Below are 20,031 nucleotides of genomic sequence, written 5' to 3' on the forward strand. Positions count from 1 at the left end.
ATAATGAAATGAAAAGGGAAAAGAAAAAGAAAAAGAAAAACAAAAAAAAACCTTTAGTCCCGGTTGGTACGTGGTGGCCAGGGGTGGCGCCACGTCACTGCCTGGCGCCCCTGTAGTCTCGGTTGGTATTACCAACCGGGACTAAATGGGGACTTTTAGTCCCGATGCCTTAGTCCCGGCTCGCCACCCGGAACTACAAGTGGTTTTCGACTGAGACAAAAGGTGTGTCCTCTACCAGTACAAGTGGTTTTCGACCGAGACAAAAGGTGTGTCCTCTACCAGTGTCCAGTGCCGTTGACGAGTACGTGGAGGTGGAGTTTGACTCTGTCGGCTTTTATATGTGAGTCTACACATTTTGGCTTTTCGTCCTCTCGGAGAGGCGGCGGTGCTGACGGCCATGTCAAGGATGCAACAACGGTTGTGGGTGTTGAAGTAGGGCCTTGTTTAGTTCCGAAAAGTGAAAACTTTTCAGTACTGTAGCATTTTGTTTGTTTGTGATAAATATTATCCAATTATAGACTAACTAGAATCAAAAGATTCGTCTCGTAATTTACAGCTAAACTGTGTAATTAGTTTTTATTTTTGTCTATATTTAATGTTTCATGCATGTGACACAAGATTCGATGTGACGGAGAATCTTGAAAACTCTTTGGTTTTTTAGAGTGAACTAAACAAGGCCTAGGATGGAGACTGGATCGAGCATGAGTTTTCCTCGACTACTGTCAACAGCGAGCTTTGAGCCATGGTCCGAGGAGCTCGGACCTCGGGGTGCATAGCCAATGCATCTTCAGCGTTGGCTTCAGCCTGTACATTGGATGATTTGGAAACTCTTGGTGTCGGCAATGACCGGCTATGGAGGTCTGAAACATTTTTTTGGTCTGGATGGTGCCTAGAGGCTTATTTGTTACTTCCTCTATCCTAAATTTTTTAAGTCATTTCAAGAATATTAGAGAGTTAAATTATCTCAACTTTAATTAAAATTATAGAAACAATTACACAGATTTATAATATCAAATAGATATAATATAAAAATATAATTAATGAACAATGTAACGATACTAAGTTGACACTATAAACATTATTATATTACTATATAAATTTAGTCAATTTTGAGATGGTTTAACTCTCCAAGGTTTTTAAAATAACTTATAATTTAGGATAGAGGGAGTATTTATTTTGATGAGCAATGAGGGGACCAAGATATCCTAATTGTTCGCTTGAGTTTATTAGTCATATTTTTCTCTTACAATAAATCAGCTTACAATATTTTCTGCCATGCAATCAAACGAATAAGGTGGAGCCTGGTGGGTGGAGGTAGGGATGAAAACGGATCGGATACGGACGGATATCACCGATATCAAATTTGTTTTTATATTTGTGGTCGGATTCGAATCCGAATACGGATAATGTCAATCATGCCGGATAAGATATGATTGGATGTCGACATCATAAATATACGATTTAAATATTCGGATACGGATACGGTATCAGATGTTAAATATTCGGACTCAGATACAGGCAGATCTAAACCTCTCTAAACGAATTCGGTCTCGAATACGGTCGGAAAATATCCGTACCATTTTCATCCCTAGGTGGAGGGTCATAGACCCCAGAGTTCGGCATGGCGCTAATTATAGTCAGCAGGAGAAAAGAGGAGAGTAATTAGATCGAACAATTGATCTGACAAGAAGAGCTCATAGGAACACGGCATTGCGAGAGGATCGCTCTCATCTTGCAGGCGGCCACCAGACGTTCAACACTAGGAGTTAGCCCTCATAACACCAGGTCTAGTGTACCCAACCTGCTTATTTGTTATTTTCGTTTTCTATGTAAGGCCTTGCCTTCTGTGCAAGTTTGTTGGAACCACAGTCTGTATACTTTCTTCATACCTATAAAGAAAGTTATCTCTATTATAATTGAAATCTTCTCCAGACAAAATTCACCTGCAAGATCAACGACTCACAGCACATGTCCTACAGATTTGACGGCCCAGATTAGAAGTATGATCACGACCTTACACACGCACACCTCCGCCAATCGCAAAAAGGCCGCAACACACGCACGTCCGTCATTCTGTCGGCCTCCTCCAGAATCCGGCGTCTCCTCCCGTGGCCACGATCGACCTGGTCGGTGTTGAGATAGGATCCCTGGAGCTCAGCGCTATGCACACACCGGCGCGCCAGGATATACGCCCTTGACCTCACGTTGTCTGCGGCTCGATCATGGCGTGCTGGCCCAGCTAGGGAGATCGCGGTGATCGTCGGGCGGCCGGCACCTCCGCGTGCTACCGATCCACGCAGGCCTCCTCTGCCACGGGCGGTAGTCGACGCGGTTTTGCACCTGGCCATGGTCACGGCGCTCGGCTTCCTCTTGATCCGGTACCTCAAGCTGCTCGTCCTCGAGGCGGGCGTGCTGCTCTGCCACCCGGCCGCGCGTAGATCCTGGCTGGACCAGCATGCCGTGATCGCGCCGCAGACAGAGGTCAAGGGCAGAGGCATGTCGCCGCAAATGCGTGGTTAGGTTCGTCCTCTACATCCACCCCAAACGCGCGGGGGTTCAGCGGCGGCTGGAACGAGTAGACTGATATGAAGGTTGGAGCTGTTGTCAGCGTCGGCGAGCAACTACCACGGATCGAAGTGGAAGAACATCCACCACGCCGGCGCGCGGTCTTCGGGAACCCTAAAGGTTGCACTGCCGATCGCGATCCATTTTTGTACATGCCCTGCACAAGGCTTGCCAGGACGGATCGCGGGGATGAGGGCAGTTCCTGCCCATAGCAAAGCCAAAAATACAGGTGAGCAATTCATTTAGGAAACGAATTTAATCTGATGCTGCACTGCTGCTCGCTACGGTACTTGATTTCCTTTTCACTATGACACTATCCTAGCTGAATGAGAAGAATTACAAGAAGACTGAGTTTAAACATAAGGTATCTGATTATCATTCTACTAATGAAGAGAGTGCATTAAAAAAACTAAGAAACATCATCGATTAACTTGCTTCCTCTAGCTCTGATATTGTACTGCAGATTATGAGAAGGAGGCAAATAAAAAAGCTGGTGAAAGAAAGCAGTAGCTCAACAGGTGATCCATGTGTGTGTTCTGCATTTTTTTCTTTCGTTCTTCTATTCGCTGCTCCTAAACAAAAAAGAATGTTTCTACATGAATCAATTTAAGCCCCCAAAGCAGCATCATCTAATTTCTCATTACAGTTTTAACAACATGAGATTGCCCTGGAACTTCAAAGAGAACCTTTTGTGAGTTATTTTTATTTCTTGTGCTGATCATATAGGTAGACTATAGAGAGGATCAGGCACAACCATGGCATGAAATAAAAGCCGCTAAACCCAAGGTAACCTTCAGAGATCTAAATTATAGTTGTTAGGAATTTTCTAATTAAATATACTGAATTCTCACTTTGATCTTATTTGCAGTGTCTCACTTTAAATTCTCACTTTGATCCTATTTTTTGTAAACAAGGAAAATATCCAACCAGCTGCAGATGGGGATCATAGCCATGGTGGGTGGCAGTACCACGACAACCATGATAGGAAGTAGAATATCTATGGCTAGTGGTAAATATCAACTACATAATCTGCTTTTTATTTACGTGAAAGTGCCAATTTATCTTAATCTTTGCAGAGATCATAGCCATGGTGGCCTTGTCATAGAAACCACCATAGAAAGTAGACTAACTTTGTGCAGCAGTAAATGTCAAATATAGAACTTCATGCTTCTTATGTCACCAAGTTTCTTTTTTTGTTAATATCTCTACTACTATGACTGACCTCATAAAAAATGGTACTCTACACAGATATTCTAACACTCGTTGGAGAAAATAAACATGCAAGAACGAAGAGAAGAGCTGAGATGACCATAGAATAGTTAGAAACAAACATTCCTGATTGGAATTGATTGTGTTTAATAACATTCCCCAGAGATAGCCGTAGCGTTAGCACGGGCATTATACTAGTTTTAGATAAGTTTTGAGTCAAATATTAGGAATATACAAAATAACTTTGTTGTTGAGTTTAGAAATATGAAAAACATATAAATAAATTTGTCTTGAAAAACACTTTTATAAAAAATATACCTATACCACTTTTTTGATAAAATATTTTTATAAAACCAACAAGCCAAAGTTAGTGTTAAAAAAATGAGTCAAAGTTAGGATTTAGAGACCGTATCATTGTCCTAATAAATCTTAGAATTGTATAGATGGAGTACAATATAGCCCTTCTTCAGATAAATCAATTTTTAGAATCCGTGTCTAAGTTTGACTGACTTTATGAATAGAATAACAACATATATGACACAAAAATAAGCATCTCATAAAAATTATATTTTATAGTAAATCTAATAGTATACTAATTTAATACCATAAATTTTAATGTTTTATTGTAAAAATTTGGTTAAAATTTAAAAATTTTGGCTTAAAGACAACTCTCTATTTTATTCCGGGACGAGAGCGAGTATACGTATCTGTATTCATACGCGTCATTGCCTTTTAGTATCTTATAATCAAAAGAAAAATATCATGAAAATTTGGAAGTCAGCAAGATAGCATCCAAGGCGCACCAAGGCACGGGAGCGGTGGCGGCAAGTCCCTTTCTCGTCTTCTCGCGGGAGCGGTGGCGGCGGCATCCACCATCCAAGGCGCGGCCGCCGTGCGTGGCTCCGTCCAAGCGACCAGGCGTGGCCGCAACTCGCGCGCGAGTCGCGGCGACGGCATCCAATCCAAGCGAGGCAAAGAAATAAAGCGAAAAAGTTTAAACGGGTACACAGGAGATCCAGCGAAATGGCGGCGCCGCCGCCGTCATATCCAGCGGCCTTGAAGCCGGAGATCGGCCCTGACGGCCTCGCTCGAGATTCTCCCGTAATCGCCTACACCGAGAAGGTTCGCATCCCGGCACACTCCCTCGCCCCCTCCCTAGACGCGTTCTTGGTTCATCAATGGTTCAGTGTTTGTTGGGTTTCGGGTTTCTTACTAGTCGGGTGGCTTGTTCGCAGGTCATTTTGGAGGAGCAGCTGCAGCTGAAGAAGTAAGCCATTCCTCTGTTCCCCTAGTTTTAGATTCTGTTGTGCAAAATCGTGGATCTACATCAGCCCCTTTCATTTATGTGGTCAGACATTTTGAACATTTGCAAATCGATGGGTGTACACCGCACACGAGTTAAATTTGCAGCAGTATCAAGAGGAACCGGGTGATACCTCCGTGTTGCTGCAGAAAATTCTAAGATTTTTGTGTTAAATAATACTGATACACGGTCTTGTGAAACCAGATTAAAGAAAGACTTGAATTCGGCACATCAGAAGCATGACTGCATGAGAAAATTAGAGGATATAACTAATAGTTTTATACGCCCTTCTAAATTGTATCTAAATATTTAGATACCTTTACCTTGCATTTGAACTACATTAGAAAGGTTAGTCAATGGTGCTTTTGTAAATAATAGAACCTGCAATTACATCAACAATACCAGGACCTTAATTCTAGCATGATGCAACTGAATTGATGCATTAAGAAGAGTATCGAACACATAGTGCCCAGGAATGGAATTATGGATCTTGGACTGAAATTTTTGGTCTGCAGATATGCCCACCTACCATGGTATTTGTGGCGATAAATAAAATGATGGGAGTAGGGACAGAATCACTAATATGTAGCTATATAGGCATGAAATAGTGCAACACTTGGAGCACCTGTATATTGGGCCTTACTACTAGAGAAGGCTTGGGGTGGATGCCTCTGGATCATGGTAGCTGCAACCAGTTGGTGCCTTGACTGCTCATCTGCAGCTTTCGGAGGGGGGTATATTAATGTATCAATTGACTGTTCAGCTCCCTTGACACTGCGTTGATGACATGGGATGGTGAGAGAAGGAGTTAGAATTTGTGGTAGTGGGAAATGACTTGTTTAGTGGACGATGAAATTGTTTGAGCAAAGAGGGTTGAATAAAGGGACATGGTGGGAAACTGCGTCAAGGGCATTAGTGGCATTCCTGTTACAATAGGAATTAATTAACGCAATCAATAACTGTAAAACGGATGGATGATAGAAATCAAGCCAAATGAATAAATCAGATGGCCTAAACTTCTTGGGCAGCATGGCTCATTCTGATGGCAGCCTTATAGCAATAAAAGATTGCTGGTGGTCTCCAACTATCCATCTATATAGGTATATAAGATGAACTAATCCAAGTGCACAAGCCTCTGTTGAATTATCCTCTCCTGATGTGACCAATTATATCACAGAAATAAGAGATAATCAGATAAATCAGAAGCATATGCTCCTCACACCTTTACAATAAAAGGAACATGTGTAGAAGTCCACAATATAGTGTGAGTACAGTGAAGGAGTGGGGTCAGATTGGGACCTAATTAACATGTTGAACTGCTCAAAATACTCAAAAGTGCTATAACTGCCATTACCATGAAGTCGATTAGGAAAAAAAAGCACAATTGGGGGCATTGAAGAACCGTTAATCCTAAGGTTCTCTGTAACAGGCTATTGTCCAATCTATGGTTTCATGTAAAATTAGCAGTTCCTTATGGCATCTATTCTCAATTTGTATTTATTTGCTAATCCTGATATGCAGTTTTGATTCATAATGAGTTCTAGTAGCATTACTTCTACAAACATACATTATACATTTGGTTCAGTAACTTCTTGAACAGTTGCCGATTGAGGTGCAGTTGCAACTGGTGCAGCTTGTGCAGCCTCTTGTAGTTGAGCCTGTGTATTTGCTACCAGCTTCTTGGCATCATCTGAAAAGGTTGTTTCATCACACAACTTAAACAACAGCAAAACCCAAGTCAGTAAATTGTACCTTTTGCTTACCAGTCATCAATGTCGAGGGGTAGGTGTTCTCTATATACAGATCATCCTTAAAGGTTTCGAAGCAACCATTTCCATGAAGCAAGTGTTTCTACAGTTCTACCTCAACAACGGCCATATTGATAAGATAGATAGTCATTTGAATCCATACACACAACTGTCAAAAGCTGGTCTCAATACTTGATCTTAATATGGCACCAATGATGGCATATTATGGGCTTAGAACCAGTCAAAAAAACCCCTCTTGCAGGCATCAATAGACATGTACCAGGAACTGAAAAGGTTGCCAGCAAGATTAATGTACAATGATCTCCCAGGATTACTTCTCCTTATGCCTTAGCTCATGACCATAGTCCCAAAGTTGTTGTACCGCCGCACATCATCTCCATGTACGACCTTCAAGTTCGGTCTTCTAGCTCTTGGCAACATGCTCTTGGAGGGTGCCAAGTTCTAATCTTTTGAGCTAGCTGGCTATACTCATCATTATTTCTGAAGGAGTCAATGTATTTAGCAGCCAGCTCATTAGAAGTGCATCTCCTCCATACCCACTCTTTCTGGCATTTGTATACCCCATAATATGTCTTCACCACAAAGCACTTTGCCTTGCTATCCATAGAAGCATATAGGCTGTCTTGCATGGATTCTTAAGGTCAACCACATACCCCGTATTGGATATATGTGTCCATAGATACGTGTAGGATACGGCATGGAGTATCCGGAAAAATAAATCAGAGATTTTTTTATATGTGAGTGGAGACTGTTTTGAGTCCAGTAGGTCTACTATATAGCACTATCAACACACACTTCCTTGTGTTTCCCAAATCCTCGACTCAAATGTGCACCATGCTCTGGCAAACCAGCTACACCACAAGCACACCACTACCGCTCACTCAATTTCCTGCTCGCCTACCTGTCCCTCCCTGCGAGGAGATGCAGTGCTGATGGCATGCTCCAGCAAGCAGCAGCTGCGGCGACACATGCCACTAGCAAGGTGTATGCTGTCCATTTGCAGACGCTTCGCGCACACAGCACTGTGACGAGCTTCACCACCCTGCCAGTGATAAGTCGGCGGCAGGCCGGTAATGAGTTAGCGGTTATTTCTTCTCTATATCCTCTCCTCTCGTGTAGCCTCTTCCTCCCCTGTTCCCTATGTCAAATTAAACTATATACTCTTTGCTTGAAGCAGTGTTGAATTATTCTCGACTGGAACTGGAATTGACAGGGGAAAGGAATTGAATCAGCGGTACTCATCTCCAAGCCTAAAGCCTCACCATCCAAGTAAAAAGTGATGTACACTGTTTGGATCATAGGACGATTATTGTAATCTGAATTATTCATTCAATTATTATAATCTGGATTCTGATTATAATAATCAGCAGTGTTTGGATCGTTGGATTATTTGTGGTGGATTATTGTTGGTTAAAGTGACAATACCTATCCATATCCACCCCTTTAGTATTGGCCATTATTAGGTGCGGACGGATCTGGTGGAGGGGTACGTTGGTCACAAAGTTCATAAAGCCTAGGCGCTGATTAGTTGCAAGTCGGAGGGTGTCCACCTGGCCTAAGGGGGTAGGCGGACCCCTAGGCTGCGGCAGCTTGTCGGCAGCTCTGGTGGGGGAGGAGGAGGCGCGTGCGGGTGGCAGCGGGTGCGAGTGGTGGCGGCAGGCGCGTGTGGAGGGGGGATAGGCGATGTCCCTCTAGATCCAGAGTCACATTGCATGAGGGAGGGTGCCGCGCCGCTTGATCCATTGCAGCGCGGTCTCCTTGTCCTCCCTCCACCTTTGGTCCTGTCCTCGCCCTTCCCACGCGGCACAGCAGTAGACCCTGGACGAGAGCTGCTCGAGCATCCCAAGGAGGCCTGTGAAGGGACGCGGTGGCAGGAGCGCCTGCACCTCTGACGCCGGGGAGGGAGGGAGGGCTCAGGACGGCTTAGAAGATAAGGATGATAGGGCGGTTTTATGATTTGGCCCCTTACTTTTGTAAAAACCCCTAGAAACTTCCTTACTCTGATTCTCTTAACCGATTTCTTACATTTTGCCCCATAGAAGTTCTATTTTTCTCACAAGAAACTATGAGATATACTTTTATTTGTTATTTTTCCTCTCATAACCTCCTCGCTGGTACTGTAGCAACAATAATTACACACACATGTTAGTGTTTAGTTCATAGTTAGTCACTTACATATACATAGTATATAGATTTATATATAGCTAGTCTCTTATTTCTTCTTTTACTTAAGGTAATTTAAGGTAATATATACGTATGTGTATAAAAATTAAAACGCCTAGAAAAACGCCTTGAAACGCCTAGGCTCTAGGCTATGGGTCAGCGCCTAGAAACAGCCTAGCGCCTTCTTGAACTTTGGTTGGTCATTAAGTGCTTACTATTTCCAATTATGTTAGTCTCAGTTGGATTATAATAATTCATCCTATGATCCAACCTATTTGGATCACAATCAGATGATTTCAGCTGATTTATTATAATCCTAATAGGATCCAAAGTAGCCTTTAGTTTAATCCTCCCATGATTTGACAAGTTCTACTTCTGCAGTAAGCGCTTATATGTTCTCAATTCTCATTTGGATTTTGCAAGCTTGGAAGGGGATGCTTGGTACACCTAGCTGTCGGAGTGTTGGCTAAATGGAAGTATGGATTTATGGAAGAGATGGGCAGAACAGCACAAATGCAAGAATCCAAGGCAATTTCAAGTTCTTGCTAGTGTGTTACTGCTTTTAGAATTTTATATTAATTATTTATTAAAAAATACTAAAATGTATCTGCATGTCATTTTCTTTAGAAAATGTTGTATCTGTGTATTTTTATCTGCCCCATACCATATGCGTATCTGTATCCATGCCGCATAGCATGCAGGTTCCATGGGCAGCCCTCTGCACGGTTAAACCTGAACCTGGTCTTGTCATTCCTGTCTTGTCCTTCTATGCTTTTGTACAGTTGGAAACACAAGTCCAATAGAGAAAGTTGGACTATTCAATATTCATATCTTTCCTGACCTTAGCCTACCTTCCTCTTCCATATCTGATTCAGGAAGTACAAGACCTTTATCATCTATCTCATCTTCATCATATGCTCGTACTGGTCTGCTTGTTTCAGATGCCTTTTGCTTCCTTTGGCTTTATTGTCCCCTTTGAGCTCTTCTACAGTTATATCCATATTGTCCTCCAACAAATCATCATCTCCATCATCTCTCATTGTCAATGTCTACAGAATCCTCATCAGCCCCCCTCACCACTTTTGGGTCAGTATCTTTGCCTTGCCTGCAATGCATTGCTCAAATTTTGTGTTCCTATTGTAAAACACAGGCAGCTTCTCACCAGGTTTCCTGTTCACTTAATGCACTTTCTTGAGGATAATCACCTTAGGGCACTCAGATAGGATTGGCAACTATGGCATCCTAGTCAAGACATGCAATATTGTCCTCATGATCAAAATAAGCTACCAGATTATTAAAAATTTCAAGAACAGAGACCATAATATTGGTATCATGATCAGAAGCAACCTTCAAACTATTTTGTAGCGCCTTCCCTGGTAACCAATAAACCTTCATGCTTGGGTTACTCTCATATCCTAGCTGCTGGTGAAGTCCTCAAAGCACAGAGGCATTCAAGTATCTGAATTAATCCAGTCAAACTAGTCATTTTTCTCAACCATAAAAGACCTGAAACTAACGAAAAATCCTTCATGGTGAATGTCAACTAGGATTTCCTCTCTACAAAACCCTAATAATTCGAACAAGATTGACCAAATTCCACCACAATAGATGCCAGAATCAAGCTTTCCTAGCACAACCAACACCTATAACTCTATTTTGACTAAAAACCCTAGGAATTACACGGCGAGAGCAAAGATGAACTCACCATACACGGCACAGGTCTTTTTTCCCTCACAATCTCACCACCATCCTTCCAAGTGTCGATGGTGGACTGCTCCAGCTTTGATTGATTCCCTCTGTACTGTTCTCCTTGCACCAACAGGTCTGCAAGCCACTGATCGCCAGCTGCCAGTGTTGGGATTGACAAAGAACAGGAGACCGGGGAAGAACGAGTTCTTTTGCAATTTTTACAACGCGCTCGGTGTGCCCTTTCCACGTATATGCTCCATAGTGGCAAGGCCATGTATGCATGTTGCACACATCGCCACCTGTTTGTATGACAGTGAGAGCCGAACAGTGATTATGGGTTTAAAACTCCATTTTGTGAGTTCCTGGGCCAACTTGATACACTGTGACAAGTTTATGGACTGGCCATGGACTTTACTCATTATATAGGCTAATGCCCAAATTGCTTCTGTACAACCTCTTACTGTGTCTTTGTGTATTTCTCTGTTCAGTCGTGCTTTCCTAGAAAGCTTACTTGGGTCTTGGAACATTGGAATTTGAGGCATCAGTCTTCAGAGCCACATCTTTGTTGCGGGCATGGTCACATGGTTATGTTTCTTGACATTGTAACAATTTCTGGGGAACATTTATTTTCTGAAATCAGGAACTGATAACTGAAGAATATTGACCGATGTATGATTAATCATGTATTATATGGTGCATATGCCCATATTCATCTTTCTTTCTTAATAAGTTCAAACTTATGTGGTGTATCATCAATTCACCATGAATTTAACTCATTTATAATTTCTCTATTTCTCAGATACATTCAGGAGAACTATTCCAAAATTCGTGACGTAGAAAAGGAGTTAGAGAGTCTTACTTTAGAAATGAAACTGACAGCTGGGCCAAAGAAAGCAGGTATGTTACATGTTTTCCAATAGCACATATAGTTCACCTTCTATGGACAGAACATCTTATCTTCAGTAGAATCAGTACCTTTGATTCACCTACTATAATAATTTATATAGAAAGTGTTAATGTATATAGGAATATATGGTCTTCACCTTTTGTGGCCCATGTAGGCCTTATGGCCCTTTTGGTCCATAATCTGTATTCTGTATACTTGTCACCTAGACTGAGTGTAATTGTAGACAAGTCATTCTTCTCTAACATGGTAACAGAGCCAACCAATTCCAGCCACCGTAGCTCCCATGCCTCACCGCAGGATGTTGCCTCTCCTCGCCGGTGAGCCTGCTACCCTCCCTAACTTCTGAATGCGGCGTTGCCCACTTGCCCTCCCTTGTGCCATGCGCAGGCTCTTCTTTCTCCACTCATTGTGGGGGCTGGGGGCCATGCCTCTCCTCTCTGTCGCCAGTTGAGGCGGTGCCCCAGTGTGGCTCTGCATCCTCTGCGTCCCCGGTTGAAGCGGGGCTCCTCCCCCTTTCCTTCTTCCATTCCATCCGACTCAGCACCTGCTGAAGGGGGTGCCCGTGTTGCTGTGCCAGTCTGCTCTCCATCGACAACTTCTTCCATGGCCCACCAACTTCTACTGGTGGTGTTGTGCCATCACCCAGTTCTGCACCAATTTCGTTTGGTTCACCTGTCCTGGATGTGAAGCTTACTGGTCAAAATTACAGGGAATGGGCTTTCTCCCTCAAAGTGCTGCTTGTTGGCAGATGCCGGCAGCACTGCACAGGTGTTCACTACTTGCTCTCAGTCTCTCACGCACACGCACTACACTTGGGGCTGGGCAGAGGTAGGAGAGGAGAGGGTGAGCACAGAACACACACACACAAGCACCAGCAAGTGCTGCTGTACTGAACTAGGATCGACAGTAGTATATGCAGCTGTTAGGCTGCTGCTGCACTACACTTTGATAGAGATGGTGGAGGCTGATTGTGGCTGCTGTGATTTGTGGCTTGTTGGTGTTTTCTACCTCATATTTATACCTGAAAGAGAGCACATAAAACAACCCTAGTGGCTTTCTTACAACCTAAGAAAAAACCTTGACTTGCAGTCTAAGACTTACTGAAGCTTGACTGTCCTAGGGCTGCTATTCAGCCTACTGGATGTTCCTATGCTCTTGCAAGGATATTACACTGTAATTGCTTGCAGGCTTCTGTGCAAGGCCAACAGTAGATTAGGCAAAGAATTGACCTATTGTCAACCCTTTGCCGCAGCAAAACAAGCAGGGCAAGCAGCAGATTATCTTGCAATCCTTCTCCTAATCCTGCTGCTACTCCTTGAGCCTGAGATCCATCATTCCAGTTTTGTTCCTCAGCTCCAGGAACCGAAGATGCCCAAGAGGTTTGGTGAGGATGTCTACAAGCTGTCGACCTGTCTTGACGAACTCGAGGATGATTTGTCCTCCATTGACACAATCACGAAGGAAGTGATACTTGATGTTGATTTGTTTGCTCCAGTAATGGAGGATAGGGTCTTGGTGAGAGCGATGGTGGGCTGGTTGTCCACCATCAGTGCTCGGACAGCAGCTGGCGCAGCCAAACTCCTTGGCATGCCGCTGTGGCCGCTGCAGTGTACTCCGCTCGCATGTCAAAGTGCCACCACCTTCTGCTTCTAAAACTGCCAGGCCACAGGGGACGAACCGAGGAAGAAGAACACACTGGAGGTGCTCTTTTGCCCGTTGACGTCGCTTGCCATGTCGCTGCCGCTGAAGCCCCGCATCTCCCCTCCATCATTCTTGTGGAAGACGACTCCCTGATCAGCTGTCCCCTTGATTTAGCGCAACAAATGCTTCACCGTGGTACACTATGCAGTTCATATTTTCACTCAATTTGTTAATGCACCTATCATAGTTCACTATGCTCATTTGCTTCGTGTCTTGTGGTATGTGAGGGGACAATCTCCCGCCAACTCTTTTATGCCACATCTAGCCAGCCAATGCTACATGCTTATTCTGATGCTATATGGGCTAGTGATCATGTTGATCGTTGATAATATTATTGGATATTGTATTTTTCTTGGTGCCTCACCAATTGCATGCAAGTCTAAGTGGCAATCCGCGGTTTCTCAGTCTAGTACAGAAGCTGAACTATGAGCTCTTGCCACCACAACAGAAATTATTTGGCTCTGTTGGTTTTTGCTGATTTTGGGTTTACTTGTGTTGATCCTACTATTCTCCGCTGTGACAACACTAGTGCTATTCAAGTTGCCAACAATCCTGTCAAGCATGAGCTCACTAAGCACATTGGTGTTGGTGCCTCCTTTATACCATTCCATTGCCAGAAATCTACTATTGATTTTCAGTACACAACTTCCAAACTTCAGCTTGCAGATTTCTCCACCAAGGCCCAGACTTGAGAACAACATCAATTTCATATACTCAAACTAAACATGTTTGAATCATATTCTTCTCAGCCACCTTTAGTTTGAGAGAGAGAGGGGGGTGGGGGTAGTTAATGTATATAGACACATATAGTCTTCTCCTTTTCTGGCCCATGGAGGCCTTTTTTTTTGACGAGTTGCCCATGGAGGCCTTATGTACTCTGTATACTTGTAACTTCTCTAACAGAGAGCAGTCTCATCTTCTTACTTGTTCCTACTTTTTTTTTTGCTCTTATTGTCCAGCACTTGAGCACCTGAGGAAGAAGATTGAAATATCAACAGAGAAAATACGTTTAGCTAAGGTGAAAGAGGAACAGGCAAAAAAGGTTGGATATTTGTACTTGGGCTTTGATATTAATGATTTTAATTATTTGTGTTATTTGATGCAATTGACTTAGTATCATAAAGATTCTGTTCTTTACCATTTCTATTTACAACTTACCCATGTTTTGAATGTAATAAAGGTGCAGATTTCTTTCCAAGGATATAGGTTAATTTCTCATTGCTGAAATAGCACTTTAAGGCAAAGCCTAATTGTAAGATTAGGCACAAAGATAGTAGATTGATTATTAGGGATATGAGTTGGCTAGCCTCCGTTCTTCTTAATATATGATGTGCAGTTGCGCAGTTCTCCTGCATGTTTGATAAAAATTGCTAACCCATGCGATTTCATGGTCTAGTATATAATTTTAAGGAGAACTATTTAGTTTTGGGTGCTTATCTAATAAAAAATAAACCATCTCCTTGATCTATATCTCTCTCCCAGTTCTACAATAACAAATTGATGCATACATGCAACATCAAAGGTTGGCTCCTCTAAAATAGGATTTTGTAGCCAAAGACATCTAAAGTTCCCTTTTTAGTTTGCTATGTATTATGGCTTTGAGGATACGTCTTAGGTCCTATTTTCTCTGTCTTTTGCAGATCGGATTGTATTTTTCCATGGCCAGATATTTGTCTTCTATTTTTCCAAATAGGATTGGGATTCCCTATTTGCCAATTTGTTTTGAGAAAAATGATTTTGGAACATGCTGTTTCATATATTGTTTATAATCGTATTGATGTCAGGTTTTATCTTCCTTTTTGTGCAGAGAGCTGCAGGACTCCCTATATTCTACTTTTTAACAAGTCTATTCGCTAATTTATTTCTTGCCAAAAAATTTTATGTAGATTGTTTTTGGACACACTGTTTCTTTTTTTTTATTGAATTAATACTTATTATTTTTCCTTTACATAGATTAGTTTGGGGACAACTTTTCTTTCTTAAACTGGATTGGTGCTTTTACCAAGTTTGGTTATCTGAAATCTCATGGACTCTTTCTTTTAATATAACTGTTATCATTCAGTCCAATAAATAGATGGCAGATGTTTTTCTTTCTTGAACATGATAGTTTTTTTTTCTAAAGTGGTTTGTGCTTTTAACAAATAATTTCACTTTGTTTGGTTACCTGAATTCACATGGACCCTTTCTTAGTTTCTTTTAATCTAGATAATGGATGCCTGTGAAAACACTGAATAATTTGCCATCCTTATGATATGAATGGTGCATGATTTGCCATTCTAGCCCACTTTTGTTGACTCTGATAATCCAAAATGTCAGTGACATGTAACTGACACTCTGTAAGAATGGCAAAAGAATAATTGCCAAATAATGGGGATAAAGTTTGTCTTTATGTTCATGTCTCCATATTTGTTTTTCCATTCCTATATCCTATATACTCCCTCCGTCCCAAAATGAATGTACTTCTGGGATGTTTTGGGGAGATCAATGCTACTTAGAAATTACGTATATATCCCTATCAACTGTTGTTTTTTTTTTCTCTCTCAAACAGTCAGGAGAGCTGTGTATCATTATATTAATTAAGAAGAAAATGGGCTCAAGAACCCATACAACACAACCCACTAGGATTGTAAACAGTTGCGCCCTTAACAAGAGTTGGAGACGACCACTTCCACAAGCAGCCCCTGGGCAAGGAGGTGATTGATGCCTCTTACCCCAGCAAAACCCCAAATTCACGCTCTTCACTAGCAAGCAAAAGTGCTCTAGCTAGGTTAGGAGTTTCACCATCAAACACAAGGATTATGAGTATTCCACAATGTCCAGGCCCCTAAGAGGATGATGGAACTGAAACACTTTCTTAAGTGATCAGGCACCCTCCTTGAGCTGCTGTTCCACTAATCATCCAAGGAGATCTCCCTCCTTGAGGTTCTGTCCCACCAATCATCAAAGGAGATCTCATCGGATAGGAGAGTGAGATTGTAAGCCGACTCGGCATAGAAGGAAAAACCAAAATTCTCGTGTGAAGACATGTGTGTTGACAGCAAGTGGTTAATATATTTCTCCTCTTTGTCACAAAGGGGGCAATAGGAAGGGTGAGGAAGCCCCCTCCATGCCAACTGATCAGCTGTCCAACACCTTTCACGGACCACTAGCCACATGAAAAGACATTTCCCAGGCGCCCAATTTTTCCAAATCCTCTCATAAGGATTGAAGATTACCGTACCAAGAAACAGGCTTTCATAGAGGCGGATTTTGGTGAATAATGCCCATCACCATAGAACCTCCAAACATGAGTGTCTTCCACCTCTGGCTCTGGTTGTAGTACTCATGAGATGAGAAGCCAAAGGGCGAAATGCTGTGTGAAAAATTCAGCAGGGCAGATAAGATGTCCTGAATATCCCTAACACAGGTAAGGTCAGCTAAAGCTTCAAGAACTGTTCTGTTGTTCCTTTTCCTTTTGGAAACTAATGCCGAGATTTGAGGGGCAAGATCAGCTTTGCTCTGGCCGCAAATCCACCTGTGGATCCAAAACAAAGTTGCAACCCCATAACCAATCCCTGAAACCACAGTAATAGAAAAAAAGTGCTTGGAAACACTTATGGACTGGCACATGAAAATTTTTCCAAGGACGAGTAGGATCTGTTTTCGTCAGCCACAACCATCTCAACCGAAGAGCCCAGCCAAAGATTTTGGAGATCAGAAATTCCAAGACCACCAAGCTCTTTGGGGAGGCACACTTTGGTCCATGCCACTAGGCAGTTGCCACCCTTGGCCTCTTTCCTTCCTCTTCGCAAAATTCCTCTTCTTAATCAGCCAATAGCCTTGATGGTCCAGGGAGGAAGATCAATGGCCATAGCAATATAGACCACCGTAGATGTACATGCTGCACCAGTATACGCCACCCTTCTTTTAGTTAACAATAAAGGGCTGAGCTGGGCCTTTGTCAATTTCCTCAAAGAAAGGGGGACTCTGAGGTACTTAAAAGGAGATGATCCTGAATAAATGTCATGTCATTCTCTGAACACTGTATGGGGAACACATTACTTTTCTGCACATTTGTTTTCTGACCTGAAGCTTCTCCAAATAAATTGAGGATGTCAAGAGAAAGATTAATATTAGTGGCAAGCGGCTGGTGGAAAAGGACATATACGCATAAATGGAGATTTGGTGGGCGCTGCAGCAAGCTGTTCTATCCGGCTTTAAAAATCATGTGGCTCAGCACATCCATCACTAGGATAAAGAGCATTGACGCGGAATAATTATACTTTGGAAATGGAAAAAGTAGTAAAGCTTACTGAAGCTACGTGTCCATGATCTAAAAGTGTATTTATTTTGTAGGACAAATTCTAAATGCTAGAAGTACATCACTTATTTCGGGACTGAGGGAGTAATGTCTCATGTAGATGATCAGACCTCTACTGTTTCTCTATTTTTTCTTTGTAAATACTTGTGTTTCTCTTTCATTCACATGTCGCTAATAATTGTAAGTTATGTTGTCTGCTATTTTTTACTATGTGTTTGGTATTCTAGGCCTGGGAAGTTGCTGCACAAGTTGTTAAAGACGAAGAGGATGCTAAGCAGAAGCTATGTGATGACTTGAACCATCTAGTATGCTTTCAATTTTTCTTTTATGAATATATGTCTATCATTTCACCATATGTTCTTAAGATCTTTTTTTTCTTTTGTTTAACTAGGTCCAGGAGAGTGCTGCTTCCCAATATGCAAGATTAGAGGAGCTGAAGAAACGTTTAGAATCTCTAAATCCCAGCAGGGATTCTGTCAGTGCTTCAGTAAGTGAATAACCCCAAGGCCAAAGATCTGATGTTTTAGTCTTTGAAATTATTTATTTCTCTCTGTCAGTATTTCTGCTTTATTGTTAACAGGAACTAATCTTATTTACTTATATGTTTCCTGTTTTTTAGTAGACATTAGTTCTTTTGTTGTTGGGCAGATAATGTTGGTTTTGGTCTCAACTAAGTATGTGTATGCTCCGTATTACTTGTCTCACCATTTCTTATTATATCAGGGTGTTTATACTGCACAGCACGCTACTCTGAATTCAGTACCTCAGCAGCCAACTGCACAAAATCCTGCAGATGTATCTGGCCATCAGAATATTGCCACAGAGCCTGCTTCTATGCAACAGCGGCCTATACCTGCAGAGGCAGGAAAAAAGAGGAGACCATCGAACTTGGGAAGAGGTAGGGGTGGTGTGATGATCCTTCCGAAGGGAAGAGGGAGTTCTGGGTCAGGATGGACAGGTGCTGGGTTTGATGTAGATAGCGGTACATGACGCCCAGTATTTCAAGTTATACCTACACATGAAATCATTGTCTCCTAAATTCACAAGAATTATATTGGTCTCCTAAAAAAAGAATTAGATTTAACCATTCCAGAATTCCAGTGTGAGGAATGAGGTGTACGTTTGATCATTTGTTTATCAACTGTATATGAATCATGCACTAAATTAATCAAAGTTTTGACATATATTTTCAAAGTCTAAAAATCCTCATGGCATGAAACATATATATCTTGTTGGCACAAAAAAATGGTCTTCGTGCCAACACACTCGGAGGCTCTCAGAGAGCGTTTAGAAGCTAGGGTTTATCTTTTGAGCCTCAACACACGAACTGAACCTAGTGATTTGAATCCGTGGTGTGTCAGTTAATTTGACTTGAAATTCACAAGGGAGAAAACAAATGTCAAATTATGAAACCTACCAGACTTGAAATTGACAAGGGAGAAAACAAATGTCAAATTATGAAACCTACCAGTTGTTGTCTGTGGCTTAAAGTAGCCGTTAATTGAAGGAAATTGACTAAAACATCAACTCCTAGCAGTAATTCAATAATAACAAATTATGACATTTGTTATTTACTGATTCGATCATTTTTAAATATGAATTGAGTAATCGGGTTACAAGCGAAGATAGCTGGATCGATTATTTAGTCGATAGATCATTTATATAAAATAGATAGTTTACACATGTTTTTTTCTTTTATTCATTAAATAAACAATAATTCACTAAAACTGGTCTACAAGCCTGCGGTCTTAGTAAATTGCTTTCACAATTGCATTAAACTTATATTGACCTGGTTTAAAGGCCAGTGAGTTTCAATAAATTCAACGCATATTATTAGTCTATTTAAGGGCACTCACAATGCAGACTCTATCATGGAGTCTAAAGTTATTTATTACCTCGAACAATGTGGACTTGGAGTCTAAATAAGACTTGGAGTCTTATTTTTTGTACCTCTTTCTTCAATAAATATGCTGCCACATCAGCAAAATACCATAAATAATATGTAATTAATTGTCTTGGACTCTATGATAGAGTCTTGCATTAGGAGTGCCCTAATGTCATAATTCAATTCCCAGGCATACACTATTCGCCGAACGCACGACATATAACAACCAAGATTAACACATTAGTTATCGTAAGTTTAAATAATTATTCGATGACTAATGTTTATTTTAACTTATTACGATATATGTTAAAACTCAAACTAATCTATTGAATCTTGATTGGGCAGAATATTATTATAATAAATAAATCGTGAAATATAAATAATATCAAACTTAATGAATCTATTAAATTGCCAATTTAATAGAGCCGATAACTAGCTTAGACCAATTCTTCATAAGAGATTGAAACAATAAAGCCTTACAAACAAGATCTAAACCGATAACTAGTTCGAATCAAGCTTAGCACGAGTTCGAATGATGTA

The 20,031-nt window shown here is 41.5% G+C and overlaps 1 protein-coding gene across 5 annotated transcripts; it reads left to right on the forward strand.

Moving 5' to 3' along the window:
• LOC8083633 lies at positions 4,529–18,800 on the forward strand. 5 transcript variants are annotated; one of them, XM_021457330.1, is made up of 8 exons: positions 4,787–4,896; positions 5,010–5,041; positions 9,433–9,537; positions 11,498–11,595; positions 14,266–14,348; positions 17,834–17,911; positions 17,998–18,093; positions 18,330–18,800. In XM_021457330.1, exons 3-8 carry the CDS (start codon positions 9,488–9,490, stop codon positions 18,594–18,596), a joined length of 672 nt encoding a protein of 223 aa, XP_021313005.1. In that variant the 5' UTR covers positions 4,787–4,896; positions 5,010–5,041; positions 9,433–9,487; the 3' UTR covers positions 18,597–18,800. The 5 variants fall into 5 exon arrangements, with proteins under 5 accessions (XP_002464817.1, XP_021313005.1, XP_021313003.1 ...); XM_021457328.1 differs by lacking the exons at positions 4,787–4,896; positions 5,010–5,041 and adding exons at positions 5,128–7,916; positions 8,024–8,080; XM_002464772.2 differs by lacking the exon at positions 9,433–9,537 and having other exon boundaries at positions 4,529–4,896.

Source organism: Sorghum bicolor, chromosome 1 (genome assembly GCF_000003195.3).
Source record: "Sorghum bicolor cultivar BTx623 chromosome 1, Sorghum_bicolor_NCBIv3, whole genome shotgun sequence".
Taxonomy (NCBI): Eukaryota; Viridiplantae; Streptophyta; class Magnoliopsida; order Poales; family Poaceae; genus Sorghum; species Sorghum bicolor.

Excerpts from the sequence above, each read along its gene's own strand:
- LOC8083633 (XM_002464772.2), top strand. The coding sequence starts at position 4,798 with ATGGCGGCGCCGCCGCCGTCATATCCAGCGGCCTTGAAGCCGGAGATC. Across the intron at positions 4,897-5,009 it reads TAATCGCCTACACCGAGAAG|GTCATTTTGGAGGAGCAGCT; the intron begins GTTCGCATCCCG and ends GCTTGTTCGCAG. Across the intron at positions 18,094-18,329 it reads GGGATTCTGTCAGTGCTTCA|GGTGTTTATACTGCACAGCA; the intron begins GTAAGTGAATAA and ends TTATTATATCAG.